The sequence below is a fragment of the Apus apus genome, chromosome 1 (assembly GCF_020740795.1).
Source record: "Apus apus isolate bApuApu2 chromosome 1, bApuApu2.pri.cur, whole genome shotgun sequence".
In the NCBI taxonomy this organism is placed as follows: Eukaryota; Metazoa; Chordata; class Aves; order Apodiformes; family Apodidae; genus Apus; species Apus apus.
Genome location: NC_067282.1, coordinates 168,897,672 through 168,917,268, shown reverse-complemented (window position 1 = coordinate 168,917,268; position 19,597 = coordinate 168,897,672). Strand labels below are relative to the sequence as shown.

Sequence of the window (19,597 nt, the reverse complement as noted above, 5' to 3'; positions counted from 1 at the left end):
AGGTTTAGAGTAGGTGGCTTTTTAAAACAGAACAAAATACTTCAATGTAGCTTTCCAATTCAGTTTCACAAGTTACTTTGAGAAATATCAGGTCAGCCAGCAAAGAATTAAGAAGTACTACAGTGTAAAGAAAACTAAGTGGGCTGCTTTTTTCTGCTTATGTCCATTACATATGTGCATGTGCCACAGATGCACACAGGCACGATGGAATATTTGTAATGTTGAACATACTTTCCTTGCTGTGAGCACTAAGAGGTGCAGCTAGCACGTTCAAAAATAATAGACACTTGTTCTCCAAAGTGATTCTTAGATAGTAAGTCTCCTCTTCTAGATTTTATGCACTAAGAGAGAAATTGTTACGCTGTAGTAAGAAAGGTGAAGTGAGATGAAAGCTATGCTGTAGTGAAGTCTGATGCTTAGCACGTTATTGACACGGTGAATGAGTGTTTTAGATGCCTACTCTTTCTGTAGGCAATGTTGCAGAAGTGGATCTTAGAATGGGACTTCAAGAGAAGGAAGGTGGGTGTTCCAGACACCAGGAATGGCAAATGAGAAATCGTGAAATCTTGTGGGAGAAGTGGCCAAAATGGGGCATAGAAGCTGCTGTAGTTGGCAGAAGAGTGATGGCATTCCGACAGGAAATGGAAGAGTGTTGTGTTTGGTTTTTTTTCAAAAGTGTTTTAAAATATAATTTTCCAATTCTTGTTAAGGGATGTTTTCCCCCTGTAGCTTCACTATTAAGCACTGAGTCTTTCTGAGTTTACTTTTATGAAGCCTTAAACCATTATATGCTATTGTAAGACATACTTTGTAAAAGTTGATCAAAATAAATATATGGTGGTGGTATTGACAATTTCTGTACAGTTTTTATCACTCGTGTGTAGCTAATTGTATATTCTGTATTACATGTTCCTTTTGATATCTCACTTGGCTCACAGCAGATGAGAGAGATTGAAAAGGTGGTTGTATTCTTTGTTTCCAGCCAATTTTGTGACTTTGAAAACCTTTTCCATCTGAAGATTACCATATTTTCAAATAGTCTTTCAACTGGAATTTTACTAAAGATGATGTTCTGTATATGAGAACACAATAAATATATTGACTGTGGATAAGACTTAATACTGCTAGATAAAAATAAATTTGCTGTTAATTTTCTCTGAGTAAGCTAATAAAGACTAATGTTGAAAACTTGGGATCCAGTTTTATGAACACCTGTGGAGAAAATCCTACAGCATTCTAGATCTTGAAACGCTTAGAATCTTTCTGTCTTCACATTTATATTGAAATGGAGTAGACAAATTTTGGGGGAAAATAAAGGTAGAGGAAACAAACCTTTCCAGGAAAGGAGTAAATCACTTTTATATTCAGAAAATTCAACTGGTAATAAAAAGTCTAAAATGTAACATACACAATCTCTTTGTAAGCTTACGGAGAAATAACAGTCTCTGCCTTTTTTAATAGCAGAATTTTCTAAACGTGGTGCAGTTTTACTGCAATTTAAATTATTTCTCTTTTTTCATTTTCAGTTTTATGTCTTTACTAAGAGCACGTAATATTAATGCCTTGCAGGTTTTAGCTACAAACCTATAGAAAATGAATTAAACAATTTATTTTTTTTCTCCATTTTATCAGATATACACGTGAATCCGCAGTCTTTCATTTATGCTTCATGTATTTTCTGGAATTCTTCAACCTGAAATAGAGTGGTTCTGAGGGAAGCCCTCTGTGATTGGGTTCCTTAAATCCTGCTCTTTGGGAAGGGCTAAAGTATTTACCCTTCTGCTGAATGTGACTAGATACTTTTCTCTTTTCACTTTGAAGTCTTACTGATTCTGACCCTTAAAGTTACTGCTTTCCAAGGAGTTGTTACTGCACATGTGTACTCCAAGCAGAGAAGCATACAGAATATGGAAAGCTTCCTAAAAATTAGAGTAAGGACTGTAAATGCAAGCATATTGTTTTTTATAAACTTGTGTAGTAGGTTTTCTGTCCTTGCAAAGAGGCATTTTCAGCTGCTATTAGGAAATTGTTCTTCACTCATTCATTGAAAGTATGATTTAGAACCTATATGAATAAATATAAGAAAAATACTTTATGCCACGTAATGAACAATTTTCATTGCACTTACTGGTGTGGTATTCTTGTGACTTGTTGCTTTTGGCTAATTTGAATTTAAAGAGAGTTTCCTGTACACAAAGGTAAAGTGAACTGAGGCTGCTCAAGTTCTGTCTTAAATATGGAGTCTTTTTAGAAGTGGGAAAAAGTAGCAGCAAATAGTACATATTATTTCAGAGCCTCAGTGTAGCTAAAAACTATAGGCTTACTTGTAACTTACCTGTTTTTTCATGAGGGAATACAGCTCTAGACAGGCTTGATATTGTAGTTGAAATGGAAAAGTTGCATGTTACTCATGTGCACAAGTGCTTCCAAAATCATATGCATGCTGTTTGGGTTCTTTTGTTTTAGGCACAAAATTATGGTTCCTTAGATGAGATTGGATCTTACTGAAGCAATCTTAATTTTTCCTTTTTACTGAATGAGTGGCTTTGCCTTAAGTCATGGGAAACCTTGCTGTGCTAAGTAGGGAAGTAGAGCACAGTATATCCATGAATGCTCTGTCTGTGAATTCTGCTGCACTTGAGGTCACTGTGTGATAACCAGGTCAATAATCCTTTGGCAAAGAAATTGTATACTTCATAGAACTTGCAGCAAATAGAACAGTTTAAGATAACAGTTTAAGATTTGGATGGAAACAAATATGATCCTGTAGCTTGAATTGACGAAAAAGATGCACAGCTGTCCAGAAACTTACTTGTGGTCAATTTCACCAACTTGACTGAGCTGTCTGTGCACTCAGCAAAGTCATTTGTGAGTATGAGGGTAAGTCTATTTTTATTTGGATAGAGTGACAATGGTAGAAATTTCTAACTCATAGGCTTCATATACTTTGGAACTTGCTGTCTCCAAATGAGCAAAAATAATTACAATGAACTTTGAGAACAGATGGGACCTGTTCAGTCTGAACTTTCAGTTCCACTGTATGCAAGAAGTTACAAAGCTTGTCCAGTCTGGCCCAATTTTCTGAAGGTTCCTACGTGAGAGTATAAGATCAGGGCATCATCTGCTCTTCTGAATGGCAGTCATAAATCTGACAGTATACAGACATGCCTTTTAATGAAGATATGCCCAATTTGTGAAGGAAGTTAGGAGAATTTTTTCAATTAATGCTTTTCCCATTTTTTAGCCCAGTGCTTTGTCAGTCATTTTCTCTCACAGTTGCTTAACAGGTGACTCTTGTGGAATCCTCTTGTATCAGAAGCGGTCACAGCTTTCTCACCATTGCTGGCTGGTTGAATAGAGTTGCTTAAGATTAATAAAGGTTTTCATAGTTTGAATAGTTTTGAACCATTTGTGGAAGAAAAAAAAAGTAAATATTGTTTAGGGGTTAAAATCTATTAATGTCTTTAATTATAAATGGTGAATGGATCTTTTCATATGTATTCTTTTGCATGTAAACATACTTCTAGATTTAGTAGGTTGGTTTGCCCTGCTTTCTTTGTAAAACACATGGCTTAAGCTTTTTTCTTTGAAGTGTGAGTTGCAAAGCAGAAGAATTGCTTTTTACCTTCCCAGAGAGTTATTAAACATACTTTGCATCTTTTAGTGAGTACATAATATGTTAAAAAAAAAAACAACCCACAAAAAACCAAAACACAACAACAACAAAAAACAAAACACAAAAAACCAAAAGCAAACTTTAAATTAGTGAAATTGCAAGGCCCTTAATTGAAAATGGGTGGAAGGACTTGGAGGGGATGAGATTAGAAACAAACTGAGGGAGTTTTTGTGTTCTAATGCAGTATACCTTTTCAGAGTCCATTGTCATTCTAGTTACAGCTTCCATTTTTATTATAAAGTTATACAGTATGAAGAAAGAACCAAAAGTTCGGAATGCAAAATGCAGTCTTTTATGGTGTCACTTGTAAGTTAGTACCTGAATGGGTTTATCAAATAAAACAATACATGATAAACTAATTTTACTTAGAGAGGAAATGCTTTTCCATATTCTCTCATGCAGTTTGCAAGAAGTCTATATCTGAATTAGTCCAAGTTATTTCACATCACTTTATTATTTGAAATTATGTCACAAGGAAATTATTTTCTCTATTGATAGCTGTAGTTTGTATTTAGTTTTTTTTAAAGAACTAAATTACTAGGTGTTGTTTCTGTGGTTGATCTAAAAGCTGTGCTTTATTGCATCTCCACTTAAATCAACAATATAAAATATTAGCTTTTGTATGTCAGCTCTGGCATTTGAAGTGGTTCCTTGGACCATATTAAGTCCACACATAAAATCATCTGCCTTTTCTAGAAAGGAGGAGGTTAAGGCTTCTTACACAGTAATTCAGCCTCCTGATCATATTGTATTGTAATAATGGTAGTTTGCATGCTCAGTGTGTGGGTGTTTCTTTTTTGCGATATTTCATCTGCAACTGGTTATTTAATTGAAATAAAATATTTGCTTTGTTGCCTAGTTCTTAATTGTTTATGACATTTTTGGTAGCAACTTTGAATGAGTTTTCAGTAATCTTTCGGCTCATTAATACACTGTGCCACCAAACTGAATGTCTCTTTGCAGGAAGAGTGTGTTTTTAGAGTTTTAGCTGTGTTAACGTCGCCTTAACAATGGCACTGTCACTCAAAGGCAACGTCTTGCCATTAAGATCCTGAGATATTGCTTCCAACAACAAAAAAATTCCAGATACATGTAAGGTGCTTCACAAGTGCCACTGGAGGCAGGAGACCACATCTGTAAATAATGAAATCTGAACAACTGAATAAAACTGCATGTATTTTGCAGTGTTATATTTGATTTTATACTTTAAAAAATAACGTACCTTGGTAACAATTGTCACTTGCTGATACTACACTGCAAATACAAATCTTTCAAAATTTCTTCACTGCTCTCTAATTTTGAAATCTGGAAATATTTTCTTGTAACGTGGGAATTTTGTAAGCACTGTTTAAAAGGTGGTTTGTAATCTAGAGGAGGACTAATAATACTGCTAAATGTTAAACTGGCAGAGAATAAGAAAATCTGTATTATTTAAAATCAGTCATTTGTTGGCTTAATTTATTATTGCTTTTTATGTTGGTATAACACTTTCTCCTTTTAAGATTGCGGGTCAGCAGTTTTGTTATTAAATAGTGCAGCGCAGATGGCAGATACCAGACATGAAGTAGTGCAAATGCAAAGTGATGCTGATGTTTGCACCTGTGAGAAACCCATCATTTATCAGGCCCAATATTACTCAGACTTATTTGCCTATTCTAACACGTTTGACTTTTAGGGGTTGACTTTGTGGCGCTGGATGGATGAATTTAAAGTTCGGGTTGCTTTGTGTTGACAAAAATAGCTTTAGGCTATCACGGCATACTGTAGCAGCCTTCACGGAAGTGGTGCTTTCTGGGTTTTCTTGGTGCTGCTGTGCCAAGGTGTGCTGCTGTGGCAGTTCTGGTGCCAGGCTGCTCTTCCTATGGCAAGTTGGGGATATCTTGGCAGAGGCAGGGTGTGGGGGGCAGGTGGGACCCCTGTCAGCCAGCTCTGCTGCTGGGCCTCCTCCCACCACTGTCCTCTGCTTTCAGGGAGGCTGCCACCTGTGATCGCCACTCTTCTGAGAGGATGGTAAAATGCAGCAGTTTTTTCACACTTCTGGCAAATTTAAGCAATGGCTGGTGCTGTTTTTTGAGGTTGTTGATGCTCTTAAATGAACTTACTGCAGCAAACCCATCAAGAGTTAACAAAAACAGTTACAGTAAAATCTCATTCATCCCTAGGGGTAGGAATCTGCCTGGTATCATGTTCTGGCTTACTGATTTTTGGTGTGGACCAGTCCAGAAAAATTGGGTCATCTGTTGGTTTGAGTTTAGAAGCAGACTCTTCTGTGATCAGAATTGCACTGTGACTATTTGAGACTTGTGGGTAAAATGTTCACATCTTAGGTGTCTGTCATCACTCAGTCCTTCAGCCTGCCATTACTGGGCATCCGTCCTTCTGTACCCTGGCAGAATAAAGTGCATCCTTCATGTGATGATACAAGGTTTTGTTTGCTCAGTTGTCTTCCTGGCCTATAGGACATGCAAATCTTAGGCATCATTTGTCTCCTAACAACATACAAAAGGCAAAAACAGTTGAAACAATCTGCCTACTTTAGTTATACAAGGTTGTAATAGAAGAAGAAATACAGTGCTGTTTCACAAGTAGGTTTGTAGCTGTTAATCACTGGAAAATTGATTTAAAACTAAATGCATAAGTTTGAAGAGTAGAGGTTTTTGTACATGAGCAACAAAAGCTGTAGGTGTCAGAAGCACATTCAACAATTTCCTTGACTTGATAAAAGATTATTAGTCACTTGCTTTAAAAAGTTGGCTTTGTATACATATTTCTATAATAGGTTGTTTATTGCCGTGATCTCAGTAATTTGGTACAATTTGGTTTTCGAGGGTTGTTACAGGTATATTTCTGAGCATTTCTTTCCTAAAATATTGCTATCAGTGGGTAAGGCTTAAAAGATCTTACCAACTGGAAGAGGCTTTAGTCACCCTAGGAGTTAGGCTGCTTTAGGTTTTTTTAAGATTACCATGACCCTTGACTGTTGTAGGCAAAAAGAAATTCAAGAGTGACTTGCAGCCACCCTTGCAAGTACACCATTGGAGAGTTGTTATCATTTGTATGTCATGTGGCTAGTAGTCCAGTCAGATAAAATAATAATTGCAGAATGCCAGAAGGAATGTTTTAATACTACTAATAGCATTCATCTGGAATCTTCATTATGTATGGTATATCAGGTTTGAGTAGACTATAATAGTGACTCAGATTGTGAATGCAAATAAAGGTCCCGGTACCATAAATTAAAGTTTAGTCTAATTTAGTTGTTCTGTTGTTGACTTATATGTAAATAATAGATAAAGAAGAAAAAATGTCGAACTGCTCCTTACTTAGCCAGAAAAAGCTGTTGAAAACTGGGGAGGGTTTTTTTCACATATTACAAAATAAACTAGAGAGAGAATAAGCAACGCAGCCATACAGCATATTCCTTTTCCATAAGCTTTGAGAAATGCTGCACTTAATCAACCTGGAACATATTCACAGACATTTTTATTTATTTCTTCTTGAGGATTGTTATCTTTGATGTTCTAAGTATGTTATGACTTTAGAAGTAATTGTTAGACTTTATGAATTTAATAGTTGACCTTTATTATGGTTTTCTATAAAAGTTTCTCTAGAGGTCATTTTGCAATTAGCTTTTCATGTAAAAACAAATGGTACAATACATGTGACCTACTTCTCAGTGTTTCAAAAGGAATTCCAATTTCTAATAAGCAGTGTTCATTAAATATTGTTTGCTGTTCCTTCGAACTGAATTTTAAAAAATCAAGTAGTGTTCAGTGTAGAAAAGGTGGGATTTCTTTTCCTCTCTTTCAAGTAATGTAGTACCACTTAGGTCTGTGATAGTTTTAGTTACTATTCGTTTAATTTGTTTGTATCCAAGTTAACACTAAATAAAAGGTTTTTATGTGGAGATTTGTACATCATCTGCTTATTGTGTCACATGCCACCACAGCAATTTTTTCATGCTATGAGCAGCTGTTTTTACAAGATATTTTTCGCTTAACTGTTATTCTTACCTGTCCCAAAGCTCGTAGTACTTTTTAATTGCTGTTTCTATCTCAATATATGGTTGGTTTGGGATTTTTTTTTTGCCCTTGTTATTATCTCTGAAGCTGCTTCCTAACTTTTTTCTCTCATTTTTTTTCTGTGGAACTGCAATTTGCTACACCTTGCAGCATGTTGTAGGATTTTCCAACTTGTCAAACTTGAAAGTTTAGTTTGGGTTTTTTTTTAGCTCCCATCTTTTACTTCATTGTTCCTTTCTGAAAACTACTGTATCAGCTTGTTTAATCAGTGTTTAACAAACATCAGTTTGTTAGTTTGGATGGGAAATGCGCTTTTGAAGTCTGTCTTCCAGGTGTCCCCACTTCAGCATGCTGTAGTGTGGGTTTTAGAGCAGTCTGAGTGAATTTGATTCTTTCTGGATTAAAATAGGCTGGAAGAGATGATCCAGGGGTGCACCAAACGTGTTTCACTCACTAACAGGCAACCAGTCCATAGTATCGGGTGTTTTAGTCACTGCTAACTCTAGTCTGAAGTGTGTACAGTATGTGTGTTAGGCCCTTAGAACCAACTGGTTTGTACTACAAGCACACGTCTCTCTGGCTGCATTACTTGATGATGTAAATGTGGCCTATGAACTTTACTGTGAGTGCTGAACTGAAGCCAGGGGTAATTATTTAAGTGTTATTTTTGTTCACAGCCAGTTCTTCACTAAGAAAGAAGAACTTTGGTCCAATTTGGCAGATATTATATTTTTTTCTGCAGGAAGTTTTAATCTTAGTGTTTTAAACTTTTTGTTTATGCAAGTGTGACTTTTTATTGCTGTAACTGCTTATAAACTGCACAGTTTGTTCAAAGTATGTGTGAGTATATAGTATTGTGGTGATATTTCTGATGGTACTTGCTTGCTCTAATTTCACTTCTCTTGCCTTCTGTGTGTATTCAAAAAATAACGTGATTTACAAGCATGAATGCTGCTTTTGACATTTTGTATCTACTCTGCATGTCTTATTTTTCGTTTCTACTATCTAGATTTGGCCCCAGTATAGACAAGTAGCAGATTCAGCTCCTAAGGTTTGTTTGAGTTTTAAATCTGTTTAAATTAAGTCAACAAAGCAATTTGCAGTTTATCACAGTAAAAGTTATTTTTATTTGAATTCTTTACTCTCAAGTTGAATGAGCTTGAAATCCCCTTATGTGTAATAATCCAGACATTCCTTTCCTTGAAACCATCCTAAAATTCAATCCAAGTGCAGACTACTGCATTAAACAAGCAGACATCTGCCCATGGGTTAGTAAGTACGAGTAACATATTCTATTGTGGTGGATTAGGTCTTCTTGCTCCAAGGAACAAGCAGCTACACCTAATGTTGACAAGTATCTAATCTGTTATGTAAAAACATCCAGAGATGGATGTTCCAGTGTTTAACTGTCCTTCATGTTTCAAAGAACTTTTTTCCACTAGTATTTACCCTGAATCTTAGGTTTCTCAAATGTATTAATACTTCCCATTTCTGCAACAATATGGAGAGTGGTTTATTATTTTCCTCTTACAGCAGGGACTGGAAGTCTGATGTCATGTCCTCACCTCAGTTTCCTTCTTTTTGGTGTATGTAAAAGCAGATCTCATTTTTTCTTCATAGGCCATGTTGTGGGTTTTTTTTTTTAATCTTATTTTTCTCAAGAGTCTCTTTAGTTTGTCACATTACTTGTGTGACATCTGAAAGTTGACAAAGAAGGTTTCAATCGAAGTGTTTGATAATACATGCTGTCTCTCAAATGAGTATAATAGAGCAGGAAATACTGCTTCTGACATTTGTACCTCTTACCTATTAGCATGGTCTGTACAAGTACGAAGCTAGCTCTCAGGACAATACGTTATAATTTTAACACTGGAATCTTATCTGAAGTTCCTGTCAATTTCTGTATTTCCTGTCTATACCTGCTGCTACCTAGCCACTCATTTCCCACCCTTTGCTGTTGAAACTCATAGCATGAAATGTTGCATTTGCTGCTACTACACTGAACAGGGATTTGATCTGCTTGTATGATGCATGTTTTGCAGGGGAAAAAAAAAAAAAACCAACCTACCTCTGATTTAAATAATGATGTATTCCTTCAACTGTAAAGATGCATCTCTTAGCTACAAGGATAGAAAAACTGAAAACTTTTCTATCTTCTTCCTCTGCGTTAGTTGTTGCAAAAAAAAAAAATAATTATACATGTAATTGTGTGTAATTATTGACATGTAATATACTGTTACTGTGCAGATATTTTGGGGAGTTTCTAAAACTTTTGATGATTTAAAAGGAATTTCCAGTGGCTCTTTTTGTTTCTTTGGCAAAACATACAGTGTTGGAAACTTTCAGAGCAAGGTAGCACAGTATCTTTGTGTGTTTAATAATGTTTTATTGTTCTTACATTTTAGATGCTGGCATCACCATCAACATCAGGTCAACTGTCTCAGTTTGGGGCAAGTTTATATGGGCAACAAAGTAAGAATTCTTTTTATTGATGATATGGTTATTATATGCTAAATGTGTTCTAGTTTCATGCTCTGAATAGAGAACATACATATATGGCTATGTTTTATGGTGATTGCAAAAAAGACAGTATGTCTCCTCATTTGTGTGATATTTAAGACACACTTTTGCTTTGCTTAGTATGCATTTTTGCAGTGTTCAGTATGCAGTGCCATATATTGACACTGTATAGTTGCTAAATATCCAAATATAATCCTATAAAGAATGTCTGTGATTTAACTTACTCTCCAAATGAAAAACTAAGGAAAGTGAGCTGAGCCAGAGTGAGCCTAGTTCAGAAAAATATGTAAGGAGTAAAGGGAAATTATACATTTCAGTTATAACTGATATTTCACGCTCTACAGGAGCAAAATAAATCTTGTGTACAGGCTTGGCAATTTATATTTGGCAAAGAAGTATGCCAGTAAGATGATTGCCTTCTGTACCACTATACCTTGCAGATTTTGTGTATTCTGATGCAATAGAATAACTCTAGAGCAACAGCCACAGTGTGTTCTGCTAGTCGCCTTGCTTAAGGGCCAGTGCTGAGCACCCAAACTCCTTGTAGGTGAGGGATGCATCCCAAAATCGAGGCAGAATATCTGAGTTAAATACAGTTACTCAAGTAAAATGAGTTTGTGAACATCTCTCTTTTATCACTGTGTACTGCTGAATGTTTGCAACTTTCTTGCCAAGTGCATCTGACTCAGATTCCAAAAAGTGGTGTCTTCAGAGTACCTTAGAGAGTGTGGGGCTTTGTCTGCTAGATGCATGACCTTTTTTTTTCTTTTTTCTTTTTGAGAGTCATGTTTAGCTCTTGGCTTTTTGTGTCCTGAATCTGACACTGTTGAAGCTTTCAGACTTAATTGTTTAAAGATATTGAAGGGGTTTATTAATTCTGTTTGTCAGAGTTATTTGTTGTTTATTTTTAGAATTAACTTTTTTCATCCACTTTGTTCATTCAGTTGGTTGTGGTGTCTAGGACATAATCTCTCTCACATGGAGACATGCATGGCTGAAAACTAGAAAGTAAATATTATTTGGGTTCAGTTTCTACCAAATATTAAGGAAGAGGGGTGAGAAACTGTGTTGAAGTCAATGCTTACAATTAAAATTCAGTTAGGGAAAACAAAACTGATAAAATGCCTGCGCAATTTTAGGTTGATGCTGTCAGTCATTTAGCAAGAGGTCATGTTAAAGAGTTAAGGTAAAGTAACTGTTAGGCAGGAAATTGGCTACTTCATTGATCAGCCTCCCATATAGCCTATGCAGATCTCCTTTTCTCAGTTAAAAAAAATTGGAAAAAGGGAACATTTAAAAAAAAAAATAATTGTTTTCTTATGATGAATATTTCAACTGCCATATTTGTCAGCCACAGGAATATGGTTCTACTTTACTTGTAAAAGCCCTATTCATCAAAAACTCTAGTTTAGAGAAAGCCAACAATAAGAAATAACCATCAGTGTAAAACTTGCTTTGCTGAAACAAATGCTTGCACAAAATTAACCTGAGTATTGTAATCCTGTTTTTCAGTATCCTGTATCTAGTTTGGAAGTATATTACTTTTTTTCTTTACCATTTTATTTTTAAATTTTCACATAATTTTTTAATCAGAGTGAATTGTTATTTATAATATATATTTATGCTGAGTGAAATTATTCTGATACAGCAAATTGCCAAAATATTTACAGTTAACACCTTGATATAATCAGCATTTAATGAAGTCTTAAGAGGCTTATTATACCAAGTCACACTACCTCTTAATCTGAATAAATTTTGAGTATTATTGCAGACTTCTTGGATAGCAAATTCAGGGTAGGACATGGACAGACAGCAGTTCCTGAAGTGTGAGACCTAAACAACTGGGAGGCTTCTTCAACCTTGTCCATTATAATAACCTGAGCGTATGCTATGTCTGTTCTGTGCATCCTTAGTACTTAATTACGTTTTACACTGCCATATTCAGCTCTTCTGCAGGTTTGATCTGCCATGGGAGAGTGCTGATTCACCATAATTTTTCTTTTGTTTGGTCTGCAAGATAAGGTTTTGAGTTCTATGTATCTACCTCAGCCACCTTATGCCAAAGCAATAGGGACCATTGCTTAGAACTATCACATTTTACACACAAAGTTTGTTTCTGGTGATATGTTGCATTAAATGACATTTTCCTGTCTTTGCACATCATTCCAAAACTTCATAAAGACAGAAAAACATTGTGAGAATGATTAGCAACTTCATACATATTTATGTTTTTTTACATTTTGAGACATGGCAGCAACTGATTATCTTTTGCTGTTTGGAGTTAAAATGAATTATTTTTTTACCTCACTGAAGTGCTTACTTCATTCTGTCACACCCAATTGTTTGTGTAGAAAATACTTTTGATCACAATTGTAAAAATCTTCTGTATATTTTTAGATGGTAATAGAGTGCAGTTAAAATTCTGCTTCCTTTCTTTTCTCAAAAGACTGAGCTTGACTTGATCATTGACACTTCTCTTATCAACAGGAGGCAACAAACTCAGAGAACAGGCCTAAAAAGTTGCTTTTGTTGTCCTGAAAGCAGTATTACTGTTAACTAAAGAGTAATTATTTTATATTTTTATTAAATATTTGCTTAGTTTTTAACAAGACGGATCAGTGTTCTAAATACTGGCCAAATATGTACCAGTTTATTAAAATGTAGTTAAATGTATTTCTTGAGTGCAGTTACTAATTATCTCAAATTGCTGCCTTTTTTCGTTAATTTGTAGGTTTCCATGTTGTCAAAAATTCAAAACTAAAGGCTTCCTCTATAGTGTGTATCTCAAAGGAAACAAAATTTCATTAGTGACTCAAATACATAAATTCCTGTAAGAGCCTTTTTAAAGTTTAACAGAAATGGGGCTAAACCTGAGATAATTGGGCTTCTATGATGCGAACAAGGACTTAGTTTTTACACTGCACTTTCCTTCAGCCTTTACACTTTTTTGTGGGTTGTCAGCATAGATTGTTTCCATCTACACCTGATGGAGAAGACTGTTCCTGATTGCTCTATATCTCCACCCCTCTGAATGTTTTTTTCAATAGGTGCACTAGGCCTTCCAATGAGGGGAATGAGCAACAATACCCCTCAGTTAAATCGCAGCTTATCACAAGGCACTCAGTTACCGAGCCACGTAACGCCAACAACAGGGGTACCAACAATGTCACTTCACACGCCTCCATCTCCGAGCAGGTATTTATTGATAGCCAATATTTCTGCAATTGTGTCTTTCTGCAGAGCACTTGTTAAGTGTTCTGCATATTTTGCCTCGACTACTTTACCATCTGGTTAATTAAAAAAAGAAGAAAACTAGTTTCTGTTGACCACTGCCTGTGTTAGGAAAATAATACTGTAAAATAGTAAGATAGGACATAATTGTAAGGCAGTATTTGATTTTTGTATGTAAAGGACAAATTGCTGGCAAATTCTGCTTCAGAATGTAAGAGGCCATTTTTTGATTGTTCTGGTAAATGTACAGTTTAAATTTTGGTATGGATGTCATATACCATATGAGAAAATTTAAGGTTGTTGGTCTGAAGTGCTTGATAAAAAAAGAGCTGTAACACCTTTTCAGACACATAATACTTAAATATGTATCTAAACCTGACCAAGGACTTGATTAGTATGTAATGGGTCAGCTGGTATTTCTGAAGAAATCCAAAACTGCATTAATTATAGAGAGTAATCCAAATATGCTGTGTTGACGCTAAGCACAAATGAAGTTGCGACAGCTCAGAGTCATTCTACATTAGTAATCTAAATGAGTAACCAAATACTATTGCACAGATTCATCTCTGTGGATGGTTTTTCTCTTTCAGGGGGATATTGCCTATGAATCCTAGGAATATGATGAACCACTCCCAGGTTGGTCAGGGCATTGGAATTCCCAGCAGGACAAACAGCATGAGCAGTTCAGGGTTAGGCAGCCCAAACAGAAGCTCTCCAAGCATAATATGTATGCCAAAGCAGCAACCCTCTCGACAACCTTTTACTGTGAACAGGTAAGGCTGTTTAGTCAGACCATCTCTGTACAGCCATGGATGTGCTTAAATGCTGCTCTGGAAATCTAACTTTAATCCATTAGAGTAAAGCTTGAAAGCTGCTTCGTGTGTTCTCATCTCCTGGCAATAAACTTTGAAGCTGCTTTTAATGTTCACTCAAGCTTTTTGAGGCCTTTAAGCTAAATTCTGTTTCTGACTACTGAATTTCTACAGCTTCTTTAAAAAGTGATTTCTCTCATATGTTCCCAAGTTTGTTTTTGAAACATAACTTGCTTTTTGGGTATATGCTTCCTTTTTAACACTGTTCATCTGTGAGTTTGGGAAGAAGTAAAGCAAGATTTAAAATCACAGTAGTTATTCTAGAAGAATAGTAAACTGATTCAGATACAGTAGTGACCTAGTATTTTACATCTTTAAATTCTGGAATAATGTAGAGAATAATGGTTTGCAATTCATGTAGGATTTGCTGCTTATTTGGATGCTGAAGGCTTCTCAATCACTTCTGCCCTTTTTCTAACTCTGGGGCAAGATTCTAACATCATAAATCATTAGGCTTTAACTGTGTTTATGTGTAATGTATACTGATAAACTTGTAGTAAAAAGTGTGTTAGTTCTATTTAATGTGTGTAGTCTCAGCTTGGCACAGCTGACTGCTTTCCAGGCTCCATTCCACAACCTCCCAATCTCTCTGCTCCCAGTTGCATCCTTTTTCTCCCTTCAAGCCCTTCCTTCGGGGACTGACTCTTACACCGAGACACGAGCAAGCTCATAGCAGTCAGGTGCCATGTCTAACCCAATCTAGTGTTTCCCAAAATGGATAAAGGAAGGTGAAGACTAATGTTAACTGAAACTTGATCACACTGTTTAATTCCTTCAGTTTCACGCTATAGGATAGACATGTTAATGCTTTTGTTGATAACAGCAGTAGAGATCTGGTAGTAGCAGTTTGTTCTTGGAGCGTGAGAAGACTTGGTATCTTGCCTCTGATAACATAGCATTTGTCTTTTCTCTCTTGTAATGTATAGCAGCAAGTAAAAGAGATGATAATTTTAAAAGATTGTTTTATGTTTTAATGTTGTTTTTTTTTTTACTTGAGAATAACAAAAGGTTGAAATATTAATCTAGTTTAAAACTGTGCATGCAGAGAACAGTGATTTTGGAGACTGATAGATGTATAGCCAGTGCTTGTTTAAATAGTGTTCAGCTGTAGGGTAGATATTGAAATTCCTGTCTGTAGGAGCATTTTAATTAAAATTCTCATCTTTCACTGTTTGCACTGTATAACTCCTTTTTAAGAAGCTACAATTTTTAAAAGAAGGAAGTATCACAGGAACAATGACAAGTTCTTATTCCACAGTTTGTTAGCCTACAGAAGTGTAGTAGTAGTCATAGTACATATCCAGTTGATGTACTTAACCAAAGTTTGAAATTATACTTGGGGAAAAAAAGAAATTATGGTGTTTCCTTGACAGGTGCATGAATATGTGACTTCTAAGAAGTGTTATCTGAACGGTTGCCTTAGATGGAGCAAGGAAAGTTTTTAGGTTTTTTAACAGAAAAAAGACTAAATTTTCCCTTTCTTGGTTACATGGGTAAGACGGGTTACAAATAATTGTAGAGAAGTATGCATTTGTGGCCTAATCCCTTTCTTATCCCTGAAATTCTTAACATGGTTGCTTCTAATTACTTTTAAAGCAAATTAAAAAAACAAACCCTTGCATGAGAAATGCTGTTTGTCATTAGGCTAGATTATATGCCCTCAAGACCGAGCTGTCTCCTGTTGGTGCTCTCACCAGGTCTAGAATTCACAGATGATACCGGGAATGTGTTTCTTCAGATGCGTGACGTGTCAAAGATCTGGATGTCTTTCAAATACACCACCTTGGGGAAGCAAAGCAAGACAGGACCAGTCTTGGCTAACTGTTCCCTTTCCTGATGTCTCAGTCCAAAATGAAGCTTTTAGGGCTATGTCAAATTGGAATGAAATGCTTCAGATTTGTATCTGTGGAAAAAGATCGTGTAGGTAAAAATTCCACAAGGAAAATGACATTTTTATTTACAGAAACTTCTAAAACATCAACTTCCATCTTGTTAAAGGGGAAAAATCAATGTTGTGATTTCCCACAGGGCAGAAATTCAGAATTTTATTCAGCTGGGGCCTGCCTTTGGGCATCTCAGTATCTCCAGCTCACACAGAATGAAGTGCATCATTTGTGAGGGTGTCTTTCCAACCACAGTAGACCTATATGACACTTAGATATTTGGAAATATTTTTGCCTGACTATAAGAAACTTTAGTTGATGTCCTTGTGTAGCAGAGACCATCCCTATGCCCTTAATAGTGCTATATGCACATGGTTGTGAATGCTCACCATAGCTGTTCAGCTTATAACTGAGTCTTGACAAACCTTATCACTTCCATGAGCCAGCTTTCCATCTACAAATGAATGGATTGCAGTCTTTTTGCCACTGCATTTGCTGCTGCTTCATTTTTCTATATGAAGTTATTCAGTAACGATCATGTTTGTCGTTATCTGTTGACAGATGTCATAAGACCCAGTAGCTATTAAAAAAAAAAATGTTATTTTGAAATCATTCCAGTTGTCTCAATTGAGCAGTGCTGCTGCTCAGAGTTTTCAGAAGTATAAAGGAAAATAATTAAAAACTGAGTTTAGGGTAACGTGGGTTGCTTAAGCTTGAAATAATTAATCTTAGGGTTTTTTCCCCTTAATGCCTTCCATTGGAAATTACCAAGTGTGTATACCCCTTTGTCTGACTTCCTGGATTTTTTTCACAGTATGTCTGGATTTGGAATGAACAGAAATCAGGCATTTGGAATGAATAACTCCTTATCAAGTAACATTTTTAATGGAACAGGTGAGTTTACTCCAATTAATGTGGATTTTAAAGTACAGTAGAGATACTTTTTTATTTTTTTAAGTCTAATAGGAAATAATTTGTTCTGTTGGAGTCCAACTTAGTTATAATTTTCAGTTGTTCCATAGAAATGCCGCTCCAAGAGTGGTGCTATGAAACTGTTATGACTTCATAACAGTGGATTTTATTAGTTTTTAAGACAAAATGAAGATATTCTGTAGAATACTGACTCTACGTCACATGACTATATCTTACATCTACTCAGCTAGAATGCAGATACCTTATGGAATTGAAAAAGAGAACAAAGAAGAAAAGATTTATCTATTTCCTATGAAAACACTATATAGGATAAAAACAGCAGGAAAGCATTTTTTGAAGTCTCAAGCTCCTTAACAGCTGGTTTAGAATGTGATCCTTTCGATTGGTTATTTCAGCTGTGATTTTTCTCTGGGAATTACTTCTTCACTTGAATTTAATGAACTAGAGTGGGAAAAACATCCTTGTGCATAAATGCTTTAGTTTTGTCTATGCTGCCATTTTTTTAGGTAGTTGTGTATAGGAAGCAACTGGAGGTGTTGGTGACATCTTAGAGTGCTCAGTGTGGAAGGGTTTAAGCATCCCCTATGACCTTGTGACATCTTCGTTGCAGCTCTGGTCTTGTCTGTGCAGCATTTTCTGCTTCAAGTTGAAGAATGTTGCTGTGTAACTTGTACTGCATGGGCTCTACAGCTTGTTCAGCTTTACCTAAGGACAAAAGAGCTCCTTAATGCTGCTGCTAATATGGTTTATTATATTCTCTCCAGTGTCTTCCTGCTAGCTCCTTAAACTTTAAATGGGCTACCTATTCTAGTACTGTAATTTTTATAGTCTGCCTATATTCTATGTGTGCAGTCTTTAATTCAAAATGAGTAGGCCTTGTTAATAAATACAGCTGACTAGCTATTGTTTAAAAAGAAACCCCAAACATCTTGATGCTCTTTGAGCTAGTCTCTTAACACAGAGGTTGTAGTTATTTGCAATAATTATAGTAAGAATAAGAAGATCAACTAGAAGAAAAAAATCATATCCCAAATTTAGCTTGCTCATAATGAAGTTTTTGAGGAAAAAAAATTGCTGTAATTTAAAATATCTGCTTTTATTGTAGATGGAAGTGAAAATGTGACAGGACTGGACCTATCAGATTTTCCAGCACTAGCAGACAGAAACAGAAGGGAAGGAAGTGGCAATCCAACTCCATTAATAAACCCTTTAGCTGGAAGGGCACCCTATGGTAAGACTACAGTTTTGAAAGTTCTTTAAACAAAATACGTGTTAGTTTGATTAATCTTTTCAAAAATGCTGAGCAGTTGAGCTCCTGTATCTAACTTTTAAAAATAAATAATCAGTATCTCTATGATTAGAGATTCCCGTCAGGGTTTATGAAAGTACTAGAAGTTGTCTGTTTTATTTTAATTGTCAATAGTGGTTGTTGGGGTTTTTCAGTCCCTGTTTTCTCTGAAGTTGCTCACTGACGCTTTTAGGCAATAGGTTGTTTTCTAGTTGCATGTACACAAGAACTCTCAAGGTCTGAATCATAAATTTCAGAAATAATACTTGATTACTAGAGAAGTTATTGTGTAAAATGTCAGCAGCTGTAACATACTGTATATTTTCACTGTTTATTGGTAGTACTTGCTGTAGTACTGTTCAGTACTGTTCACTCTTAACGATGAACATCAGATTTCAAAAAATAACCTGTAAGCATCAACTGTTACCAGTCAGATTCCAAGTCTGTGTCTTACATAATTCTTGCTGAACAGCTTAAAAAATAATAAAAGGAAAAACTTTAAGGTGTAAACAAATCTTATTATTTGGGTCTAGAAAAAAATCAGGTAAGCTTAATATGAGGGACAATACTTATTTTTTGTTCCTGCGTTAGTAGATTTGTCACGCATGTTGCATCAGCTGCTCTGAAAAGTTGCTATTATAACCTAAAGTTATTTTTGTGACACTTGTCACATTTCCAACTAAAAATAACCCGGTGTTTTCTTACTTGAAAAAAGTAGTGTTTTTCAGAGATATATCCAACTTTAATTGTAGAGAAAAAAGAGATACTGCATTATCAGGAAAGAAGTAGCCTTGTGGTTTGGGCGTAACCAGGGCCCTCTGTTTAAGATAACTGTGAGAGAGCTAAAGGAGTTGAACTGAAGTGCTCTTAAAACACAGGGAGAGTGAAAAGCTAATACAGTACAGCTTGTGGTTACCTTGAGCATCTGAATATATAACGCAGGGGGATGGGTATGGTGGTAGAAACTATTGAGAAACAGTGATATGAGATACGCTGGACACTGCCTCCAGCAACAAAAGGTAAAGAGTGCTTTTGGTTACATCAAGAAAAAAAGGTTTGCAAGTGAACACAGACACTCTCTTCATACTTAGCTTATTCAGGAAAATTAGACTTCAGACTACTTTTTAGATAGAATGAGAATATGCAACTCACAGTTCATTCATTATCAGTTT

At 35.7% G+C, this 19,597-nt stretch overlaps 1 protein-coding gene across 4 annotated transcripts in view; it reads left to right on the top strand.

Moving 5' to 3' along the window:
- Positions 1-19,597, top strand: part of CNOT2 (CCR4-NOT transcription complex subunit 2) — an 84,975-nt gene that overhangs the window by 49,625 nt on the left and 15,753 nt on the right. For 2 of the 4 annotated variants that reach the window (XM_051615871.1, XM_051615882.1), the window contains exons 4-10: positions 472-519; positions 8,708-8,749; positions 10,104-10,170; positions 13,266-13,413; positions 14,040-14,222; positions 17,019-17,098; positions 18,243-18,368. In XM_051615871.1, coding sequence (XP_051471831.1) covers positions 472-519; positions 8,708-8,749; positions 10,104-10,170; positions 13,266-13,413; positions 14,040-14,222; positions 17,019-17,098; positions 18,243-18,368 — 694 coding nt within the window. The remainder of the gene's footprint in view (positions 1-471; positions 520-8,707; positions 8,750-10,103; positions 10,171-13,265; positions 13,414-14,039; positions 14,223-17,018; positions 17,099-18,242; positions 18,369-19,597) is intronic. The other 2 variants (XM_051615893.1, XM_051615902.1) reach the window with 1 other exon arrangement.